This window comes from Colias eurytheme, chromosome 8, assembly GCF_061535395.1.
Source record: "Colias eurytheme isolate Ceu_HAF_F1 chromosome 8, ilColEury1 Martin Lab GWU primary, whole genome shotgun sequence".
Classification (NCBI taxonomy): Eukaryota; Metazoa; Arthropoda; class Insecta; order Lepidoptera; family Pieridae; genus Colias; species Colias eurytheme.
The window spans coordinates 11,619,783-11,638,973 of NC_142987.1; the positions used below are offsets into that span (position 1 = coordinate 11,619,783).

The following is a 19,191-nucleotide window of genomic DNA, read 5'->3' on the forward strand; positions in this document are numbered from 1 at the left end:
TCATAAATACTGTGAACCCGTGATAATAGATTGGATTTAAATTTCAAGGCTTTCTAAAAATTTAAATTTTATTTTACACATCGTTTGAAATAAATAAACAGAGAGACTGTTTATATTCGATTCGAATGAAAGCGGGCTTATTTGAAATTATTGATATTGAAATCATAGTAAGCAGTGAAATAGGTCTATAGTCTATACTCATATTCCAAGTAAGAGCTAGCGCGCACGAGCAACTTTGTCTCCGCAACTATTTTGTCTCTCCCATCAATTTGTATGGGAAGTTGCGTCGCTACGTAGTACGTGCGCGCACTTTGGGAGAGACAAAATAGTTGCGGAGACAAAGTTGCTCATGCGCGCACTGTCTTACTAAATCGTCAAAGTGTAAATTATTGATATAGACTCATAGAGAACAATAACGTATATAAGTGTGTACTAATAACTGAAACTTGTAAATAAAAACTCAGTGTAAGAACTTTAAACAAATTTTATTGACATACACTTAAAACTACATCGTTATTTACAAATTATTGCTAATATTTCCATAGGAAATGGAATGTTTTATTATCAAAATTGTTAATTTGCCTTTGAGCAATTGCTTTTTTGGTATTAAAATGCATCATAATGTCAATGTTAAAATTTCGATTAATTTAACAAAAAAGTATATTCTGTGGTGCTTTTATATAAATGAAAATTTACAAATAATATAATTATTAAATATAAATTATTTCTAAATGAATATCCTTATGTGTCCTTGAAAACCTTATGTTAACCGTTGTCCATATACAAATTCACTTCAACCCAGAATGAATCCTAAAACCTGCAAGACACATCACCAAATTTCCTCAACCAAAATTGCGAATATGACATAAATTAAAAATTTAAAACAGTATATCAAACGCCTACAGATTTATACAATGTAAAGCAGTGCAGTACAGTCACAATTCGCAAATTCACTTATTCTAAAGGCACTACAATTTGTTTTACCTTACAAAAAAAAAAATGTATTTCAAAAACAATCGCTGTTTATCTAGGAAATATTACGGCAAAAATTAACGAACGAAATTTACATAAAGTAACCAACAAAAAAAAAATGTGTGCGTGTACTATTGTACACACGTAAGAAGTGAAACTTCTTTATGACCTTATTTTTCAGAAATAAATTTCCTATATTCAACTTTACAGAGATACGTCGAATCACGCGTGGTAGGGATAAGAAAAAGATGGCGCGTAACGGAAAAATGTCACGCGTAACGAAAAAATGTTACACTAAATTTTTTTCCAACCCCGATAAAGAAGTTTTTCTTCAAAAAATTATTTAAGTTTGACAGCGCCCTACAGCTTGCTAGCAACTCCAAGAGCCATATTGCCAAGCGCGAACACATTATTCGGATCCAGCTCGCGCTTGGCCGCTTTCAGTAACCTGGCGCCTGGCTCGCTGACCGTCGGCTCGTACCAGCGCTGCCGTAACTTGCCCACGCCGTGGTGGTGGGATATTGAACCTGGAAATTTGAAATATAAGTAATTCAATTGATAAAAATACATAAAATTACACAATTTACTTTCACTTCAATAAATGAATCAATTTGAGTTTGAGTTTGAGTTTAAATAAATTGTAAATATTATTACCAATAAATCTCGTGTCACAATGTTTGTCCTCAATGGACTCCTAAACCACTAATTAACCGTTTATAATAAAATTCGCACACCATGTGCAGTTCGATCCAACTTGAGAGATAGGATAGTAGGTACCACGAGCGAAGCCGGGGCGGACCGCTAGTAATAATATACTACGTATACAATAGTAATACAAAAGCCAATAGTCATAAGAGGAAAATATTTCGTCAGTTGCACTTGTTTAGATATTAATAATTTTGGAATATATTTTATTAGCTTTTGTGTGTGCCTTTTTTTCATGCGAGTGAACGTGTGTACTGTGTACATAATATGCGTGTGTATGGGTGCGTTTGTGTCTGCCTCTTTCTGTGTGTGTGTGTGTGTGTATCAATCGTGTGTCTGTTTGTATGTGTGTGTGCACTCACCCCCATTCGCAATGATCTCGTCCCGCGCAGCATCCTCGATCTCCTCGTACGTGCGCAGCGGGTCCACGCAACCGGCGCTGCGGAACCCGAAGTAGAAGTATATGCAGCACCCGGCGTCGTACCTGGAATTAGATGGAGGAATTAATAATAATAATAAAACACTTTATTGTACAATGCACAGATATTAAATACAATTTCATACAGAAGGAATCTTCACCGTACAAATTGGCGGCCTTATCGCTTTGAAGCGATTTCTTCCAGGCAACCTTGAATTATATATAGGAGTTCAGGAAAAATTACTATTAAAGTGATATTGATTTGAATCAAATCTATGAGAACTGTGTGAAGTGTGTGAACAAATCTATTTGTGGCACTAACGTGTCTGCGTGTGTGTAGGTATGTGACGCGTGTCACTCGTGTGTGCGGCACTTGTTTCAGTCTCATTAATTACATACATTACATTAATTACATTTGTGTGTGTGTACACTCACGTCTGCGTCAGCCGGCAAGAGATCAGATACCGCTGCACCCCGCGCCGGCGGCACTCGGCCGTTACGCGCCGCTTGGTCGCCGCGCACAGGGCGAGCGCTCGCTCCCAAGGGACGGACGTCTCGAACGACTCCGCCACTATGTCGTACTCGAGCGCTAGGTCCTGGAAATGAATAAATGGATTTTTAAGCTATTGCATAGCTTCTATCGCGGGCCTTGAGCGCGGGGACCGAATCCAAAAAAAAAATTCCGTAACGAAAAAACCTCACACTCCCCACGGGAACGGGTACGGAGGTGTGGCTTGAAGGCATAGCATGCAATAGCTTTACCGCGGCAGTACCCGAGCGCCACACGTCCTTTTTTGACGTGACAACATCTTATAATTCGATATAGCCGGCTGCACGTACGAAAAAACATGACTCATGCGGCGTTACCTCGCTCTGAGGCGTTCCATAGGCTTGAAGTGCAAGCGAGAGCGCGGAAATAGGGGCAACAAAGAAGCACAATGGGACGTTGTCACGTTCAACCAAAGAGTACTATAATAATACGGCAGACGTTCAACTATCGTCAGTAAACTGACTTTACAGACAACCAATTTTTTTGCACGCCTCATAAGCGAAGCGTTGAGGTGGGTACTACTGTCACTTCGCGCAAAACATCTGATTTTTCAAACTTAAAATGTCTTTATGTATCATACATTGCACTTGTAAGATAATACATACACACACATATTAAGAAAAAACACTATTTTTAACGTTCATGATATTTTTGATGTCATTTTTGTTATTTAAACTAGTTAAAAAACAGTTTAAAAAAGTTCTGTCTTGGACGTCCGTGTGTCTGTATGTGCGGATCCTTTTTCTTGTTAACACGATAGCGACCGAAATACTTTACTAATCGAGTCTTTTTTTTTCTCTTACGCTTGAGTATGCTCAGGAATAGAACCCTTTCATTTTTCAGGGTCTGATTCGATGTGGTTTAATTGTTATTAAATAAACAAAAATAATAATTAATAAATATTTATTAAAAAAAAAATTATGAGGCGTGCACTTTTGGATTTTCCAAATTATTTTAATTTGCTTCAAGCCATAAATAGTAAACGATGAGTAAGTAACTACATTAAAAGTGTTTTAAAATCATTAGTACATTTCCATAGACAAGGTTGTCTGTTATTTTTAATCTACCGCCTGACAACTTAACCTCCCCTCCAGTCGGTTAGTTGCATATTACTTTACTCTTTGGTTAGTTGTCAGTCGATCGCTTACATTTTTTTGAAGAGACGATCAGCGAGTCAATTGATCTTCAATAGCCGACCAGTGCGGTCTGTGCCATAGCCGTGCCTTGTGATTTCTTTAAGAAAACTATCAAGTGAAGGAATAATAAAATATTAATTGTGACGAAAGCGTTTTTATTCTACAACCCAATACCATTAAACTTAAAACACCAATGTAATACCAATTTTATAACATTTAAACACCAAACTCACCCTAATATACGCGATCACAAACGTGAACGTGTACCCAATCTCGCCGTTCTTCGCACCCCCCGGGATGCCCCCATACTTCGCTGCTATGCTGTTCAGCACCGCCTCCCGTTCAGCCACCTCCTCAGCAGCGCCCTCCAGGAGTAACGTCACCACGCACAGCTTCAGGGGGTCGAAACCCTTGATCTTGGTGATGTACAGCTTCTTGAGTCCCTCGAGGAGTACTCCGCCCCAGGACTGTTCAGTTTTTAACGCGTGCCCGAATCTAAACTGAAATGGTATTTTTGATGTTGTTCAAATCATCAAATGAATAATAATAATAATTTATTCTTTTAGCAACGACATCATTTCTTTGCCACCATGCATACAAGTTACAACATTAAAATATTGTTTTGTTAAATGGATATTTGTTACTTTTTCACGTGAAAACTACTGGATGGATTTGGATGAAACTTTACAATAATATGTGTTACACATAAGAATAACACATAAGCTTGATTTTGCACGCGTGTTAAACCGCGCGGCACACCTAGTAATAATTCATAAATGATGACGTCTACGTCTATAAAAGAGGTCAAAAATATAAAAAAATTTGAAGGGCAATTATTAATTAGGTATATTAAACATTACATGATTACATCATGTAACATATGTTACTAAGAAACGCTCAGATGGTTTAATTATGCATCTACTAAATAAATTAAAACTTTTATCTAAAAAATCTAACAACAAGAACTATGTTTTGCGATATTATGTGTTTTTATTTCATACCAAAAATTTTGATACACATGTTCATTATGATCTTAACTAAGAAATTGTGATAACATAGATACTAACAATTATATGGATATTACAATTACCTGAAATAAATCAAATAAATAAACAAAAATAAAAAACGTTAGGTACGCTTAAAGATATAATGCATATTAATTATTGTTTAAACTTTTTTGTTGATAATATCTTCGATTATTTCTTGCTAAGAGAGTGATTTTTTTTAATTTTTAAATGTTAATTGGAAAAGTATTATGCAGGTACCAACTCATTTCATTAATTACGGGCAATCGCTTTTTATTTTAAATAAAAACTTAAAAATTAAAATACATAATATTATATTCTTCAAAATTTTCAAACAAATATGTAGCAAAAGTATTTTTATATGAACGAACCCTGCTGGTTGACTAGTAAAAAATGGTAAAAAATAATGAGAAAAACATCTAGTACCCGAACATGCGTCATTTCGTTATTTAGGTCAAATGAAAAAATAGGCCTTCATAATAAATCTGTTTTTTTTTATTGTTTGTAATTACTTGTTCCAAGCAATTGCGTTCCTTCTAAACGGAAGATACATGTAATTAAAGTACACTAAATTTTGTTTTTAAAAAATATTGATTTCTTTTTTGTTTATAACTGACACTTGACAGGAAGCTGTTCCATGAACATTTCAATAAAATGATTTTCTATTCGACCCATGTAAGTCAGTAGGTAATTTGAAAAAGTAAAAAAAAAAATTCTTCTCAACGTAAACTATTGACTGCATGATAAGCTTTTGCCCGTGGTTTTGTTCGCGGCTGGAACCGTAAGCCGCAGCATTTGGAAATGTAGATAAATTTGACCTCAATAATTATTGTCAATGTCATTAGTTATTTTCGTGAAGAATATTTTAATTTTTAACACTTATCTTATATAAAAATGCATAAGTACATATAATATGATTTTAATTTAAAAGTGCTCTTTTTTACATCAACATGAATAAAAACAATATGCATAATGCATAATATTGCACATTGCACTTAAACATAAATTTTTATTTCAATTTTAAACAATTTTGTTACTACATATTATATTGTTATTCAAATTTTTGTTTCAATTATAGATAGGTAGAGCAAATAATTTGTTTGGCATTCATTGTTGAATTTGAGTAAGTGATTCAATAGTAGTTTCAGTTGGAACTTGGAATTTTTGTTGGAGATAGAGTTCGATTTAGAATAATTAGAGTCATTAGAGCAAGAGTTAGAATTATAGAGTTATATTCGAGCCAATTTAATAGGCAACATTTTTCGAAGAGAGGTAACCTGCTTAAAAACATCGATTAAAGTGAATTAATCGGTACGGACTTGAAACATTTGTCAATCGAACTTGAAACACATGTAAATTTTAAAATTCACGAAGCGAATCCCTGTCCCAGTAATATACTTTCTTTCGTAAATTTAAGGAGCAAAAGACAAGTATCTACATAATTAAAAAACACAAGACATTTATTTGATGATTTTTATTCACAAATAATCAATGCATTCGATTCTAGATGTCAGATATCGATTTTTAGAGTAACGTCTCTGGTATTTAAAAAGAAATAAGGTTTATCGAAACAAAATTGTACCGACGCGACGCCAGTTCTTTAAACCAGAAATTGTTTATTATGTTTAGAATGGTTTATCAGTAAAATCAAATTTTAAAATTACTTGTATCGGTCATTCTTATTACAAATATGTAATCGTAATTGAAAAAAGTTTAACAAATGTACAGTTCTTACAAAACGAAATAATATATTATTCTATCGTTGTTACTAGGTTACGTTGTTGAATTTTGTTGAACTGTCAAATGTTTTGCATTAGAGTAAAAGCTATATATGTATAGTATTAGAGTGAGAGGAGAAAGTAGAATTAATTAGATCGAGAGTTTTCATTACAATAATAATGTTAAAACTTAAGGCAATTACATGGTTCAACGACCTTAATGATTCTGTCACTATATTTGAATTTGTTTTTTTAACCGCCCTCTATAATATACATCATTGTTGAAGTAAAAGTGACCAAAGATTATGGAATTGTAAAATGTATCGTATTGTATCGTAATGTGTTAGTGGTTTCTACCTAATTTATGTTTTCTCTGAGAGGCAGTAACATATTACATTTATGAATAGTAAATATTGTGTACTATGTATGTTGTAAATGTAATGTAGGAAGACTCATCTTTCAACATTAACCGTTATAAGCAAAGTCTCTACTACATGACCCATTCTGGAGACCTTAAGATGACTAAGCAAGTATTTATAAGTTCTAGAGTGGGGAACAGTTAAGAAAACACCGATTTAGAAATTAATTTTATTCAAAACGGACTCTACTATGTTCTGGAGACCTGTTGATGGCTAGGGTGGAGAACATCTCACCTACAGAGATATAAAAGATGGATTACATTATTTGACGTAATTCTATAGAACGGCCTCTACCATGTCATGGTGTATCGAATGGTAATGATGACCAGGCAAATGTATTTAGCGTTCTCTGTATATCTCTTCATACCTAGTAGGAATATATGCATGCAACCTACACACACCGAAAAAAATAGGGGAACGGACAAGAAATCACGTTTTTTTCGACTTGTTATGTATTTTGTAGTTAGTTCGGGGTTAATTTTTTAAATCCCTTACGTCTTTGAAATGATGACGAGAAAAAAAATGTGTTTCGATTTTTAAACATTAAAATTTAAGAGTTTGGTGCCTATTTATCGACTATATAGCAGCTTGAAATCAAAAATATTATAACGTGTTTTAAACTGAGTTTATTTTTTTCTACTGTTTATCTTTGAACACATTACAAAATGAGTGATTTTCCTGCGACTGAAGTTACCAGAGCCTATGACTATGACTGATATGGGTCATACCTTCCGTTCAAAGAATACAGTGTTAGTTGTGTCGGTATCTATGGTCTATTACAATGTTCAACGCTATAGTTAAACAGTCTTACCACAGACTAGTCTTACATATTATGTTGGCGCGGGCAAGGAAGAAATTGGGCAACTTGGAATTGGTTTTATAAGGGTGCAAACTTGGATAATTTATTTTGTTGTGGCTTTGGAAAAAATGCATGTGATGTGTGTAGATCAGTACCACCATGTCATGGCAACAGGAAAATTATAGTACAGTTGAAGATTAAAGGTATTCGAGAAGGAAATAAAACCTACCCAGTACGAGTTAGACTCGCGCACTGAGGGCTCCGATCAAATCTATTTTTTATGATGCTGTAACTTTAAATTTATGTTTTTTAGCATTGTTTCCATTATTTGTGTCTATAAGACATCGCCGACATCTGATTAAATCTGATATTTGTTTGGATTACTAGGCCGAACGTTGATTTAACAAGCATCACTCACGACGTCCAACTAGTTAGCGAATTTATAGCCCTTTGAACAGAGCGGATAGAACGTTCGGCATATTGTTGGATGACGAGTTGTTCTTTAGTCATTCAATTACATGTGGTCATTCAATAATCGCTCTAGTCTTCAATCAAATAGCAGACCAGCTGCAGCAGCTTCAGATGACTGCGACATATTATCTAGTATCTTATTAAAATCCTCCGATTAAACAGATTTTCCAGAGAGTTGACGTCTTCAGAAGAGTTTTCGCTTTCGTGAAGTAAAAATTTAACAAAAAAATAATATTGAAAAAAACCTTCGTTTTTCTTATAAATATATTTATAATGAAACCTTATTTGATTATTATTATCCCGAATGTTGGGTTGTAGAATAAAAACGCCTTCGTCATAATTCATATTTTATTATTCCTTCACTTGGTACATTCACTTGATAGTTTTCTTAAATCTTACATAAATCACAAGGCACGGCTATGGTACTTATAGACCGCACTGGTCGGCTGTTTAAGATCAATTGGCTCGCTGATCGTCTCTTCAAAAAATGTAAGCGATCGACTGACAACTAACCAACTGGAGGGGAGGTTAAGTTGTCAGGCGGTAGATTATAAATACCAGAAAACCTTGTCGATGGAAATATTCTATGTATGATTTTAAAATTTGTAACACGAATCTATTTCTTTTTTCCTCGGAGAGTCACTCCAAAGGAATTATTGTTATATAATTTATATTTTTATGAATCACTAGCTTTCCGCCGGCGGCCCCGCCCGCGGTTTCAAAGAAAAACTCGCATAGTTCCCATTCCCGTGGAAAATCCGGGATAAAACCTATCCTATATTACTCGTGGATAATGTAGCTTTTGAATGGTGAAAGAATTTTTAAAATCGGTCCAGTAGTTTATGAGCCTATTCATTACAATCAAACAAACAAACAAACAAACAAACAAAGTTTTCCTCTTTATAATATTAGTGATGAAGAAGAAATCATCGGTTCACCCAGTTAAAAGTGCGGAGGTAACGGAACCAACAAAAAATTCAGTTGAATTGAGAATTTCGTCCTATAATGGCGTCGGCTAAAAATGTTGCTATACGTTTAGGTATGTCAGTTTTGACTTTCCTACGATTTTATACAATAATATAAAATTAAATGATTTTGTAAAATATAAAAAAAATGCTGATCTTCGGCGGTATGGCGACCATTTGGAACTGTCTGAAAAGTATGGCATGGCGATTTTCGTACATGGCTACTGGACGATGATTACCTGTGCAAAAATTAGCCTGGTACAAATGGTTGATTTTTTTTTAAATCAACGCATTCACGTCGGTATTGTGGGCTGTAAATTACACCGGAAAAGTATGGCATGACACTACCGCCTACTTCTTTTTTATGGGCTATCGGTAAATCCTAAAATTTTTGTGTTACAAATCGTTTGCCTTCCGTAATTTATCCGACGAGTTCGACTAACGCCCACGCGACTAGTCTGCCGGTACCACTGTTCTGACCATGATTTTTCTTTTTGTCATTGCGTACTAAGACCACTGTAGAACCGCCATCCTGTTACAAATGACCCAAAATTTTGTCAGTATCTCCCGGCTTTGGATTGTTTTGGACCCTTAAAATATACGATAGAACAGCAATTAATCTTTTTTTTAAAATATTCAAGACACAGGGAAAGTCTGGTTACTGTTTTATAGGTATGTGTTTTCTGATAATATTTTACTGTCAAAAATTATCAACACTGGATATTATTCAATGACGCCTATCAAAATCAAAACTAATTTACAAACAGATTTTTATACCTTTACATACCTATTTTTAACTTTCATTTCATGAACTGCTCATGTAAATACCTATTACAATCTGGTTTAATTTAACAAAACATTCAATTCGGTGAATTTTAGCGTTATTTTGCAAAAAAAACCGCACGTACAGTCCCCCGTCCGAGTCGAACTGACACCGTCAAATTTCGTCAAAAATATGCAATAGAGGTGAGGTTTTATGTGGGTTTTATTATAAATTCGAGTTTTTTCTTGATAATTTTACGATAATAATGAAAATTGAAAAAACAATCAATACAAATTGTTACAAATATCATAACATATTTTTTGGTATAAATTTCATGTATAAATATTTAGCCGTTTTCCTAACAAAATGCGTTTTATGTTCAAAAAGGGGTTGATTTGTATGTATTTTTTTATGTTTAGGCCGTTCTAAAATGAAAAGTAAACAATACACTTTGTTAATTATATCCTTGAGTATCACATGTATTTTTTTTAACACAATCGTACCAACAGTTTCCTCAACAAAATTCAATATGTATAAGGTGTTTTTCGGTTTTGACCATAGTAATCCCCTTAAAATAATAATTAACTAATCATAGTAAAAAATCGAATTATTTTTTTATTTATCGTTTATACATACATTAAATTAAACTGCAGTTCGATCATACCTGTTCATTATCCATAAGCCGTATGCTGGAGGGCTGCAGGCGCCTCCTCGCGACTTCCCTCTCGAAGTGGAATCCCTCCTCCCAGCCGGGGAACACGAGGGAACCGTAGCGCACCACGGGGGGGAGGGGGCGGATTTTTAGTGTCACCTATAATATATAAACAAATATTTCGGGACTATTTTCACACACACCACGATCTGATCCCATACTATGCTTTCGCTTGTGTTATGGAAACCAGATGGCTGATAAACATACATACCTATATAATTTTTAATAAATACTTATATAGAGATAATTAACACCCAGACACAGAGCAAACATCTATGTTTATCACAGAAATATTTGCCCCGGGTGGGAATCGAACCCACGACCAGTGACTTGGAAGGCTGGGTCACTACCAACAGTACCAACCAAGCCAACCGGCCAATCCTATAATTATATATGTGGATTATACCTCTTTATAAATATCACAAAATATGACTTTTACGCAAATTTCATATTATGTACTAACAGACTAGGTATGTAAGTGAAAAAAAAAACTGTAAAAAATATAATTTTGCGTTGTAAAAATATTGATTTCAAAATTAACAGCACTTTCGCATACATTACATTCATGTTCGCTATTCTTTGTTAATCATTGCATATGTACACAAAATACAAATTTTACTCAGATTTGCACTAGGAAAATCTTAGATGTACTCACTGCACGGCATACGGGTACATAGAAAAGTACTGAACAGACATTCATATTATTTTCATTGATTAACTTTTTGTGTAAACTAGTCCCAAATCACAACAATAAAAGAACAACACAAAAAACATTTTTTTATTGATATTTAATTTTAATTCGCTTACCTCAGTGACGACCCCCAAGCATCCCTCCGAGCCAAGCACGACGTGTTCCCACTCCGGACCACAAGATATCCGCGGCACGCAACAACTCTTCTCGAGCACGCCGCTCGGGGTTACCATCTAAATGTGTATTTTTTATCTATTTATTTAAATATATGGTATATCAGGCTGAGCAAATCAAAAGGTATATTTTTCATATCTCTATGTATGTTGAGAAAATAGTAGAGCAAAAACTCTAATATACGAAACTAACGTTGTTTTATTGTAAAACATACCAAGCACTCTACATAGAATACTGGCAATTTTTAAGTCATTTAAATGTTTGAAACATCCAAATTCAATAGCCTTTTATTGAGATTTTATTCCAATATGCTACATAATCGATTAGCCAGACATATTTTCCACAACTGCAGCACTGTACTTACCTATTACAATCAGCGAAAATTAAACAAAACCAACTCATTTGCACCACTACGTACCTTAGTCTGCACGACCAGATCCTCAATATTGCCGTACGTGTTCTTCTTCATGCCGCTCGCCCGCGTGGCCACCCAGCCGCCGAGCGTCGAGAACTCGTACGAGTCCGGCTCGTGGCCCACCGTGTAGCCGCGGGCGCGCATCTCCCGCTCTAGATCCTGGCCCACTATGCCTGCCTGGAGCAATCGTGAATGTTGATGGCATAAGCTCAAGTCTTTTTCTGTTTGATCGGAGTTCTTAGGAAGTAAACTGGGTTTTGCTTGCCATTGCAATTTAAAGCAAGCGATCATTTATAATTTATGTAGAGTGCCACATCATTATTGTCATCAGTCATATCTCTCTACATAATATTTTGGTTCGATTAAGACCAAGTCTTTTACAAGACAAAGGTCCAACAAGAAAAGCGTCTTTAATATTTTCAATAAATTTTAAAAACGTCAATATCCAAACCCAAAAAACAAAAACGTACTTAAATATAATGAAAAATTGGCATTAGGAAGACCTGTATTGTTATAAGTGTTATAACCAATCACTAAAGTCCCTCACCTGCACCCTGGCCACCAGCTGCTCGCTGTCGAGCCACAGTATCGCGTTCATATCGCACGTGTCGAGCGCCACTATGGGGCGTGGCTCGTACTGCGGGCACGTGACCGAGCCCGACACGGACGTACCGCCCCCGTACGGGATCAGCACGAACTTGTGTCTGTTCGCGCACTGTACGATTTGCACCACCTGCAAGTGTGTGATCATTTGAGAATGGACATCACCTGCAAAGTTATGTGACCTGTTTACGACAGACGGATAACAAGATATAGCTATTATTATTACTGTTTGATGCATTCTATTAAATTTTTAACTAAGTAATATATTTATAATATTACTTTTATTATAAGTAAAAACACCTAGAGTATTTTTTATCAAGGCAAATGCTAGTTACTTACCTGTTCATGATTCTGCGGCCATATCACAGCATCAGGTATCCTCTTGAACGAGTTGGCTCTCAACTTCGTCATGTCATTTAGCGTCTGTCCATGAGCACGAATCAGTCTATCCAGACCTTCAATGCTGACCAGTGTTATGGCTTCCAGCTCCTCGCGTATGGCAGCTGGTAATCTACTCGGGGGGTACGCAGTGGGTACAGGTGGTATTTTGGGTGGCTTCGATATATCTACATCGAACTTCTCTTTCACCCATGACACGAAGTGGGGGAGAGTTTTCCCACCGATTAGGTATCTGGAAATTGACAGACTTTGTTATAGTGTAGTTGTGAGCATAGAACGGAGAAGTTACGCATTTGATCTTTGGTGTTCGATAAAAAGTCGGTCAGGGAATCTAGAAAGCTAAAATATTATTACCTACTTTTATAATGTTATTGCGATTGTTTAGGCGTTGCGTGTTATTCTAGGCCTAGACATTTTTTATTGCACGCCTCATAAGCGAAGCGTTGAGGTGGGTACTACTGTCACTTCGCGCAAAACATCTGATTTTTCAAACTTAAAATGTCTTTATGTATCATACATTGCACTTGTAAGATAATACATACACACACATATTAAGAAAAAACACTATTTTTAACGTTCATGATATTTTTGATGTCATTTTTGTTATTTAAACTAGTTAAAAAACAGTTTAAAAAAGTTCTGTCTTGGACGTCCGTGTGTCTGTATGTGCGGATCCTTTTTCTTGTTAACACGATAGCGACCGAAATACTTTACTAATCGAGTCTTTTTTTTTCTCTTACGCTTGAGTATGCTCAGGAATAGAACCCTTTCATTTTTCAGGGTCTGATTCGATGTGGTTTAATTGTTATTAAATAAACAAAAATAATAATTAATAAATATTTATTAAAAAAAATTATGAGGCGTGCACTTTTGGATTTTCCAAATTATTGTTATCTATTACCATATAAATAATACATGTAAGCACTCTGTGTTTACACAATAGACTTAACGAAAATTCCTCTAAGTCACATTAAATCATTGATTTACAATGCACTTCGAGAACTTTATACCTACTTAGACACTCAAAGGTAAAACCTTCGATCTCAAAAGTCAAACATACAGACACTCGACACTATTTGTGTTAGCTATTGACGAAGGCTCTGTGACTTCTAGATATTAGCTTACCTACGAAACGTGCTCACACTGCGTTACCTGTGTTATTTTTACAAGCGCTATATGCGTTTTAATCATTGTTCAAGGGCGCACTTAGTACACGTAGACCAGGGAGATAAATTTAAAGTAGTGTGTAGGTTACGATGAAAAATCTTATACTAGACCTCAATTTTTTCTAAAACAATGCTTTTTTAAATATGAAAGTGAGGAAAGACGATAGATGTGAAATATGCTATCGTATTAGGTATCTACTGAATCTTATCAAATGTATCAAGCCTGAAAAATGTTCATTAATGAAAAAAAATGAAATATAATAGACTTTGTTTTACACTAATTATGGTCATATTTGCAAGCTTTTTGCAAGAATTTTCTTTACCTTGTTTCTGTCAATCAAAATTCAAATAATCATCAAGCAATTTTCTTGAGTCTGATATCTAACTTCGACCTAAATTAAAATGTAATCGATAAGAGTATATCCTTTAAGCCGGTGCAATCAAATTATTTTTATTTTCGCCCGCTTTGTCTAAAACATAATAGATTATATATTTTAAAGATTTAAGCATACATAGATAGGGACATAGGGACAGAGAAAGCGACTTTGTTTAGATTTTGACTATGTAGTGATGATGATAATAGCTAAGGTGTTTGTTTCACTGCATCGTGGAGGTTTTTCAAATGTATTTTTCTGATCGATTATACGTGAATTTTACTAGTATAGAGCATTATTGACTCGTTCATTAAATGCAAACAGTTCAGGTGAAACTATGACATACCTATATTATTATTATATGTATCTTTGCAAAAGTTTTGATATGTTTAATTTTCTATTGACTTCTTATAAGCGTAAATGTACCTAGAAAACTATAACTAGCAACGTAAAGGGAGAAAATTTGTGAGACAATTTTTCTCGTCTCAAACTTATTAAAATAAAAAATACCTCTTTTACGGATGCTGCCGAATAATGAATAATTCACGGGCAAACCAATCATCTACTCGCATTATAGTGTCGTTTATACACATACATTTTAGTAACATTTTTGAAGTGAAACTTCTTTATCGGGGTTGGAAAAAAATTTAGTGTAACATTTTTTCGTTACGCGTGAAATTTTTCCGTTACCCGCCATCTTTTTCTTATCCCTACCACGCGTGATTCGACGAATTTCTGTAAAGTTGCATATACTTAGTAAATTATTTTTTGAGAAATAAGATCATAAAAAAGTTTCACTTCTTACGTGTGTACACTAGTACACGCACACATTTTTTAAACATTAAGACACAAATTAAGTAAGAAAGTCCAGATTCCTTTCAGTTTTAGCCGGCTGGATCCAGTGAGCTGAGCCGTGGGTTGCTCTCAATTGGCGCATCCGTTTCGCGAACACGTGCCCAACAATCGCACTTATATGCAAATAAATACAGTTTGTATGTTTGTCACTATCTTTCTTATGTATTAATTAACATTCATTTCAAACGTGCGAAGCCAGAGCGGGAGGTTTGTATGTTTGCACTTTTTACATGATTACCTACACAGAAAACTTTTAAGCTCACCGATTCCCAGTAAATGTAGCCACATTGTCGATCAGCTGAAATTTGGAGTCCTTGTAGCCCCATCCGTACCATTTTAGTAGATCTTGTCTGAAAATATGAAAAAAGCATGAAAAGCATTCATTCAAAAACTAGGCCCTAAAAAGTAGATCATATAAAATTCCATTGAAATTCGTTTTAGTCTAACTCGCGCCTTTTCAATTGCAATCGGACTTTGTAGTCATTAAGCCACAACCGCTCTACTTAATATTTAATTATAATGATCTACTTATATATAAAACTCAAAGGTGACTGATATAGTGATCTATCAACGCACAGCCCAAACCACTGGACGTATCGGGCTGAAATTTGGCATGCAGGTAGATGTTAGGACGTAGGACGTATCCGCTAAGAAAGGATTTCCCGAAATTCTGGTGGGAACGGGGAAAAACGGGGATGCACGTACAAAGTCGTGGGCGGAAGCTATAGTTATTCAATAAGAAGAATAATCATGAATTATGAAGGTGTGTGCGTATTACAAATATTTCCTAAAAAGATAATACTATGAGCGTGCAAGTTTTATAAAATAGGTGACTAAACGATAAGATAATCGACCGATAACGTAGAAGCCAATTCATAATTTTGGGAATGTTTATTTTATTTACCCCGCCTTTGTGATAAACATTTAATATAATTTAAATGATGATGATGAATAAGTGTATGATAAATTATAATATAATTAATAGTAAGTAGTTAGATAGATTTTTTTTGTTTCATAGAATTTTTAGTAGAATGTAGTACGTTTGACGAAAGTAGTAGAACAGAGTATTATTGGTTTAGATATTAATTCTGTGCTATTTAAATTTCATCATATTATTAAATGTATTTTTTCCCCTATTTTGAATGAATGTCTATAACAAATTTTTTTGATGGATGAACTGTAGCACAGATTTTTATGTTTGATTCAATAATAGTTGACGAATATGTCTTGCTATAAAATCTAGATTGTTATAATATCCAATAGGGTTTTACAGAATCTCATATATTGTCATTTATGTACGAGTCATACAGTCATACAGGTACACGGACAAAGCCGCGGGTTGAAGCTAGTTAGTACACACAATTGAAAATGAAAGATTAGTCGCAGATGCATATAGCTAATAACATTTTGTAAATATTTACAAACATTGTTCTATTGACGTAGTCACCATTATTTAGAATTAAAATAAACGCCGGAGTGCGCAGAAACAAACTAATGAGAGATACATTTTATTGATATAGAACAATCACGGGTCTATTTCTGCTTGTTTTACTTTTAGAAAATAACATACAATTTAAAATAGGTTTAAACTCGGTTTGTATAATATAGACTTTTAAACCACGGTTTCTAAAACATAGCTTAGATTCGATATAAGTAGCCCTTTTTTCAGGTATCTGTCATTATATTTTGAAAAAGGTCACTGCAAATAATTTATTCGCGGTTTTAAAAGTCTACGTTAAAAAGCTTTGATGTATTAAGCAGTAAATTGAGTTTCATTGCAATTAAAAATTATGTCGTACGATTGTGAATAATTAAATTTTAATTAACTTGTTTAAAAATCGATAATCAGCTCTAGAAAACGTCGAGTTTACATGGGGTTGCTAGAGACGCTAACGATCGAAAACTCTAGTAGATAAACTTAGGTACAAATATACTTATGTGTGTATAGTGTACAACTGTTGTAATGTTAAATTGTATTATATGGATCAATAAATGAATTTCACATAGTATTGCCTTTTATTCTTTAACTACCTACCTTTTAATAATACCTTACAATAATATAGTAGAGTAGACTCTATCACTCTATTTTACATGTCAAATGAGCCTTAATCATGCTCAATATGCAAAATATCATTAAAATTGATACAGTAGTTTTTGAGTTCAGTACAGACAAACATAGAGATACCAATATTTGTAAATATTTATGAACGCTCTTTAATTTTCTTCTTTTTAAAGTAAGAGGTTCATAAATTGATTCGCTAATTGTTTCCCTTTGGATTGATGGATGTTATGCTTTATTATATTGTGGATATTTTTAGTTGCACGCCTCGTTAATTATATCCAGAAAACTGGAGCGGGACACCGGCCGCTGGCTTGTAATTAATTGACGCCTACTTCCTAATTCTGTGCGAAATGACATAACTGTGCCATTATTCAGTGCGAATTTAAATATTTTCACACCTGGATCCTCTTACCTTTTCCTGGGAATAACACTCTGTACTTTAATAGCGGTCTCATAAGTGTTCTTATCGCTATCATTTTTAGATGCACTCTTGTTTTTATCACTCACTTCGTCTGTTGTTGTCCTCATGAAACGCACATTTTCAGACATATTTTTATTTGTTTCGTGCACATCTGACATTATCACAAAACGCGACGATTATAGATTTGAGTCGGATAACATTTGGACTGAATTTTGTAAATCGCGCAGTCCGCCGCGCATGTGCGGCTCTAACGTCGATAACGCGAATGAATTTATTTTAGCGCCATCTAGTGGTGGAAAGCTATTGCTTTGATAATAGTGACATCCATTGGCAAAGGTTGAAATAAATACAAAGCTTTCATTGTCAAGTTTCAAGAGATGTTTAACAGATGGCAGTGTAGAGAAAGCTTTGGCTATGTGTGTAATGAAATTTATTATTTTCTATTAGTTGTTCTTTTGTTGAGTATGTACTCATATAAAAATATAGTATAAAATGTATAAAACTCTGATCTCAAAAACTCGAAAGTGTCTACTAGTTAATTAGGTGCTCGTTTTTACACCTAGTCGTAACGTAAGCTTGCATTGCTTTGAGCTTTAAAAATCGGATAGGAACCAATTTCTAAATTTTACCTAATACATATAAATTATTTTTGTCATAAGTATACTAAACTAACCGCTTACACCGGTTTCAGGTTAATCCGGGATAAATAAAATTGCATGTTCTTTTATTGCACGCCTCATAAGCGAGGCGTTGAGGTGGGTACTACCACAGACTAATAATAATATACTAGGTACTACTGTCACTTCGCGCAAAACATCTGATTTTTCAAACTTAAAATGTCTTTATGTATCATACATTACACTTGTAAGATAATACATACACACACATATTAAGAAAAAACACTATTTTTAACGTTCATGATATTTTTGATGTCATTTTTGTTATTTAAACTAGTTAAAAAACAGTTTAAAAAAGTTCTGTCTTGGACGTCCGTGTGTCTGTATGTGCGGATCCTTTTTCTTGTTAACACGATAGCGACCGAAATACTTTACTAATCGAGTCTTTTTTTTTCTCTTATGCTTGAGTATGCTCAGGAATAGAACCCTTTCATTTTTCAGGGTCTGATTCGATGTGGTATAATTGTTATTAAATAAACAAAAATAATAATTAATAAATATTTATTAAAAAAAATTATGAGGCGTGCACTTTTGGATTTTCCAAATTATTTTTACAACTATTACGAAATTCATACGCCTGCATAAAAAGCAGCTTTATTAGCATTAATGTGTATTTTGCAGCAGATGAAGATATAAAATAAACGCTAATTTGCGTGATTGTGTCAATTTACATGCAACCATTAAATTTTACTAGAGTGCAA

At 34.3% G+C, this 19,191-nt stretch overlaps 1 protein-coding gene across 1 annotated transcript; it reads right to left on the reverse strand.

Annotated features, from left to right (window-relative positions):
• Positions 1-517: 517 nt before the first annotated feature.
• Agps (alkyldihydroxyacetonephosphate synthase) lies at positions 518-18,030 on the reverse strand. The gene is made up of 11 exons (XM_090104337.1): positions 17,805-18,030; positions 15,594-15,680; positions 12,876-13,167; positions 12,481-12,666; positions 11,937-12,110; positions 11,461-11,577; positions 10,606-10,752; positions 4,015-4,281; positions 2,531-2,691; positions 2,040-2,161; positions 518-1,499 (listed from the first exon to the last, which is right to left on the reverse strand). Exons 1-11 carry the CDS (start codon positions 17,969-17,971, stop codon positions 1,333-1,335), a joined length of 1,887 nt encoding a protein of 628 aa, XP_089960463.1. The 5' UTR covers positions 17,972-18,030; the 3' UTR covers positions 518-1,332.
• Between the last annotated feature and the right edge of the window lie 1,161 nt (positions 18,031-19,191).

Excerpts from the sequence above, each read along its gene's own strand:
- Agps (XM_090104337.1), bottom strand. The coding sequence starts at position 17,971 with ATGTCAGATGTGCACGAAACAAATAAAAATATGTCTGAAAATGTGCGT. Across the intron at positions 4,282-10,605 it reads GGCTTATGGATAATGAACAG|TTTAGATTCGGGCACGCGTT; the intron begins GTATGATCGAAC and ends ATACCATTTCAG. Across the intron at positions 2,162-2,530 it reads TCTTGCCGGCTGACGCAGAC|GTACGACGCCGGGTGCTGCA; the intron begins GTGAGTGTACAC and ends ATCTAATTCCAG.